At 44.3% G+C, this 5638-nt stretch overlaps 1 protein-coding gene across 1 annotated transcript; it reads left to right on the forward strand.

Moving 5' to 3' along the window:
• Positions 1–4395: 4395 nt before the first annotated feature.
• Positions 4396–5405, forward strand: LOC144893946 (uncharacterized). Its single transcript, XM_078785192.1, has 2 exons — positions 4396–4448; positions 4715–5405. The coding sequence occupies exon 2, from the start codon at positions 4734–4736 to the stop codon at positions 5403–5405; it is 672 nt and encodes a 223-aa protein (XP_078641318.1). The 5' UTR covers positions 4396–4448; positions 4715–4733.
• The last annotated feature ends 233 nt before the right edge of the window (positions 5406–5638 follow it).

The following is a 5638-nucleotide window of genomic DNA, read 5'->3' on the forward strand; positions in this document are numbered from 1 at the left end:
GTGCTAGAAATTTACCATCCCCAAAAATTCCTGTAGGGCCTTGATGGAGCGAGGACGCGGGAAACTTGTGACTGCCTCCACCTTGGTAGGCAGCGGGACGGCCCCGCGCTTCGTGATGCAGTGCCCTAGGAAGTCGACGGCCGTTACGCCAAACTGGCATTTCGCCGGGTTGATGATGAGGCCGTGCTGGCCAAGGCGCTCAAAAAGCGTGCGCAGTTGGACGAGGTGCTCCGCCCGGGAAGTGCTGGCGATGAGAATGTCATCCAGGTAGACGAACAGAAAGGTGAGATCATGCAGCACACTGTCCATCAGCCGCTGGAAGGCCTGGGCCGCGTTCTTAAGGCCGAACGGCATTCGGAGGAACTCGAAGGGGCCAAAAGGTGTAATTACAGCCGTCTTCGGAACGTCGGCCGGCCGGACAGGTACCTGGTGGTAGCCCCGAATGAGGTCGACCTTGGAGAAGATCACCCGCCCTGCCAAACGGGTGGAAAAGTCCTGTATGTGTGGTATCGGGTACCGGTCGGGGGTGGTGGCGTCGTTGAGGCGGCGGTAATCGCCGCATGGTCGCCATCCGCTACCGGGTTGTACCCGGCATTGCCGGGTGGGGGAGGGGAGGGGGGAGGGGAGGGTAGGGGAACGGGGGGGGAGGGGAGAAGAGGGGGGGAGGGGAGAAGGGTGTGGGAGGGGAGGGGGAGAAGGGTGTGGGAGGGGAGGGGGAGAAGGGTGTGGGAGGGGAGGGGGAAAATGGAGGGGGAGGGGAGAAGGGTGTGGGAGGGGAGGGGGAAAAGGGAGGGGGAGGGGAGAAGGGGAGGGGGAGGGGAGAAGGGGAGGGGGTAGGGTGGAGGGGGAAGGAGGGGGGAGGGGGAAAATGGAGTGGGGGGAAATGGAGGGGGAGGGGAGAAGGGGAGGGGGAGGGGAGAAGGGGAGGGGGGAGGGGGAGGGGAGAAGGGGAGGGGAGAAGGGGAGGGGTAGGGTGGAGGGGGAAGGGAGGAGGGGACGGAGGGGGGAGGAGGGGACGGAGGGGGGAGGAGGGGACGGAGGGGGGAGGGAAGGGGATGGCCAGTCAACAATGACATTGCAGTTCTCATGGTCGGAGAGCAGCACAACAATCGGACGTAGTCCTGCATATTCGCAACAGCACGAAGCGGATTTTGGAGACTCACCGATCCTGTGACGTCCTCCAGTACCGGCGTTGCCGGGCAGGGGAAGGGAGACCCGTACATTCCCAACCCGTACATTCACCCTCTCGACTCAAGCTCACTCGGACAAAAGCCTCGCACAAATTACACCGTGAATGCCCAATGGTCATGTCTATGTCACAAATCACGGGCGCACTGAATTGAAAATATATAGAACGCTCATACTCCGTGAAAAGTGAAGCCGCCGTGTCGCCATCTTGGTCAGCACGACTCGACCAACTCGCTTCGCGGATCTCGTTTTGTGCGGCAATAAACTGCTCCAATCGGTTACGGAAGGGTTGTGGAAAGACGTTTCACAGCTGTTTCAAAGACATTTAATTCATATCGCACAAAATCGATACAAAACACGATCGCATAAAAGGTGAAAAAACGTGTGACGTGTGACGGGATGGAACATCACGTGATCGCTTTGAGCGAATCAGTCTGGCGGCGGGAATGGAACATCACGTGATCGCTCTGAGCGAATCAGCGAGCTGCTCTGGAACCGGCTGAGATTAGCAGGTACTTCGCTGAAATGCGCTGAGGTAAATATGAATAAAAAATATGAATCGTCAAATATTTTGCGTTCGGCCATGTTCGTCCCAGGCTCAATGGCCATGTCTATGCCAAATATCAAGCACATAAGCCTCTCCGTTTAGGAGTCTATCGGTAACATTACACACACACACACACACACAAACTGTGTTTATATATATATATATATATATATATATATATATATATATATATATATATATATATATATATATATATATATAGATATATATATATATATATATATATATATATATATATATATATATATATATATATCACGGAGTTATCAATAGGGCTGCACGGCTTTCTCAGTCGCACATTTGTGTGAAGAGTGCGTGCCAAATCTTTAACACGGAAGCGGCTGCTACACCTGTTTCTCAGTTGCTTTGCACACGCTGTCATGTTACTTCGGAGCCGCACGTTTATATCGGAAGAGTTCGTCAGGAGTCGATCTACTCTTTCCTGGTAAGTATAATTTCAACAAAAGTCACATCACTGGTCATATCGGTAAAAATTATTCCATCGTGTTTGGAAAAACTGGAAAATTGGAAAACTTGGAAAATTGGGAAAAAATTGGAAAATATAATACTGTATAGCATATTTTACTCCCAGGGGTCCCAGGAATACCCACCCAAAATATCGCTGCGATCGGTTGAGCCGTTTTTGCGGTACCTTCGAACGGACGGACGGACATTTGGTGAATTATAGTAAGATGTGTGATATACACACATATACACCGTCTCACAATTCCATGCGCACTCATCCCAATTCCCTCGAGGAGCTTGTACGGGGGAGACGATGAAATGAAGATGCCATCTTACCGCGCGCCTTTCTCATGCTCCACACACATTGTCTTTCTAACCACTTTGTCTGAGATCTGATGGAACTCCCCAAGGAAAATAACATGCCGCCGATGTTTGCTTGTCATTTATCCTGATCATTCGAGACCTGGGTCTTATAGCATTGCTCTTAGGTTTCAAAACTTATCCTAAATATCAAATTTATGATTATTTCCAAATAATTTTATTATTACTATTTTTAATATTATTATTATTTCTTATTATTATGTTAGTGTCGGGCTGGTGGAATAACCTCGAGCTATGCGCACTCACATCTGCACTGTAGAGACTGGGTGCGAATCCCAACCCAGCTATAAACTACCATCTTGGTGTTTCGTATGCAGAGCGATACATCGATGTGTGCGCCACCTGTCTCGTCTGCAAGCATCAGTTGATTGACGTTAAATATCCCACGGGGTGTATTCGCTAAGAAGAGACGAGTCATCGCCGGCATCCTGAACATATGACAAATTCCTGCCCGAATGTACAGAAGGGGTACAATGAGAGCATTGCAGGGAAATTGATTTCAATTGCTTAACATTCATTGTTGTTTTTCAATGGCTGATTAATTACAAGGGTTAATTGTCTGCCACGAAAATCGTTATAAAGTTGGTAGTTGTGGGAAAAGGCTGAGACCTGATTTCCGTGCATTTGGGGATTTTAATCCTTCCTTCGTCGTGCATTGCTTATTTTCTTTCCATCCCTGAATCTGTCATTCCCACTGTGCTTTATAATAGGATCACCTTATTTTAACAGAGTATCGGATATGTAAGCTCCTGGGTGAGCATTAGATCAAAGAAGAAGAAGGAAGAAGAAGAAGAAGAAAAATGTGGCCTTCACAAAGCCTATGATGCCTATTGGCTCCATATTTTCGATATTTGATGATCCTTTTATAAGTCGTTTTGGTTGTTTTAGACTGAAGGGAAAACTTGTAGGGATGGCATGTAGTAGGGGAGCCAGAGTGAGCTATCGTGCAAAATAACGGTTGGAGGTGGGGATGGATGCTATACTTTCTTTGAATGGATTTTCTGGTAGATATATTCATTCCGCATAGATTCTAGGTTGTGTGCTCTGCAAAAACTCCTGCGAACTGAAATTATGGCCATAACTTTGAATTGTTGCATGCAACAATTTTGGTCAAAAAATTAGGGGTAGGGGAAATACATTTGGGATTTAGATAGGGTCAGCTTTGACGAAAACACACATGTTAGGCATCAGTAGAAAGGTATTGGCCCAGGCTACAATTTGGTAGTCAAATTATTTTGATTACATCACCGATGACGTCATCAGAGGTCAAAAGGTCACCGATTTGGAAGGGAAGTGAAAATTAAGGTATCTCGTCAATAGATTGCCCTATTTAAGACATACCAATAAAGTTAGAATAACAAATATACTCTTTATATAAGAAGACATATAGGCAAAGTTTTTAATATAAATAAAGTTTACAAAAGATGCGTATTTGTTATGTAAACCCATTTCAACGGAACGGTAATTTTTGGAAAAATCACCAAAATTGGGAAATTCTTGAGAAATACAGATAGCATTCATTATTTTCACTTTATGGTGTAGCAGCATAGATTCTATCTTGATCTAGCTTCGTAATGCATTCAATAACAATTTTATATCAGATATTAACACTTTGGGTAGTAAAATTATTTTGATTACATCATCGAAGACGTCACCAGAGCTCAAAAGGTCATTGATCTAAAAGGGAAGTGAAAATCTGTTTTTATGTTATTCATATATCGAATAATGTCATTCATTTTTATTTCAGGCTTGTTGCTACACCCATCTTGGAACATCTTTAGGGGACTCATCGATTCAAGTTGGTCAGAAAAGAAAGACTCCTAATGGGACAAATGTGAAAATCTAGGTACCTCTTCAATAAGATGTCTTATATCACATAAACCATGAGAACTAAAATAACAAACATATTACTGAAGAAAGTGAACTCACGAACAAAGTTTTTGATAGCGAGATATTCATCAAAAGTAATATAGTCATAATGTTGACCCCTTGTGTTGTTCGAGCCAAATTTGTGGAAATTGCTAGAAAAAGATGTATCCTGCATAATTTTACATTATAATGTTTTTGGTTATTTTACTCATCGGTACTCATGATGTGTTATTCATGTTACAGGTTTGTTGCCACAACAATTATGGAACCTCTGGGGGACTCATCGATTCAAGTTGGTCAGAAAAGGAAGACTCCTCATGAGACAGATTACGACTCCTGTCTAATCTGCCAGAAGAAGATATCATCTCCCCTTCAGAAAATCACAAGTAGAGGTTATGCATCATTATTGCAAGCTGTAACGCAACGGGGTGATAGTGTCACATGCCGTCTCATAGACGATGCCAAAAATAAGGACTCATTCTTGCACAGAAATCCCAAGGTTCACGCTGACTGCCGCAGTGCATATGTCAACAAGAAAACCGTAGAACAGAAAAGGGTGAAGTTGCAAGCAGAGATCGATTCAAGTGAAGCACCTGTTGGCTTATCAACTCGCTCAAAGATTGTTTCGAAATTCGATTTTAAAACGACATGTTTTGTTTGTGGTAAAGAGAGAGACAGAAAAGGTGATAGAAAACTTCGTCTTGTTGCCACTGAGGATCGACAGCAATCGATATGGAACAAAGCGAAAGAACTACATGACGAAACAATGTTGCATTTATTGCAGGGAAGTGGTGATGATATGATTGCTAGTGATTTCAGGTATCATAAACTGTGCTTAGAGAACTTCTTAACGAAACGTGTTATAGCAAAAAATACTGATAAGGGGTTAACGTCATACGAAGAAGGATTTCTATGGGTAATTTCTAAGATGTAACCGAAATTGTTCAACGATGATTGTGTTTATTCAGTTTCTTGTTTGCGTGATATGCTAAGAAGTTGGTTACTTGATAATAATGTTGAAAATGCAATGTCAGTTGGTAGTGATATGCGGCTCTTGTCTAGGCAGTTTCAAAACCATTATGGCGACAGTGTAATTATTGTTCCACAGGTTGGAGCTTCCAATCTTTTATGCTCCTCTGAGCTAAATTTGGCAAAAGTACTTGCAGA

This window comes from Myxine glutinosa, chromosome 10 (assembly GCF_964187855.1).
Source record: "Myxine glutinosa chromosome 10, kmMyxGlut1.1, whole genome shotgun sequence".
In the NCBI taxonomy this organism is placed as follows: Eukaryota; Metazoa; Chordata; class Myxini; order Myxiniformes; family Myxinidae; genus Myxine; species Myxine glutinosa.

What these genes read in the sequence shown, in the direction of transcription:
- LOC144893946 (XM_078785192.1), top strand. Translation starts at nt 4,734, where the DNA reads ATGGAACCTCTGGGGGACTCATCGATTCAAGTTGGTCAGAAAAGGAAG.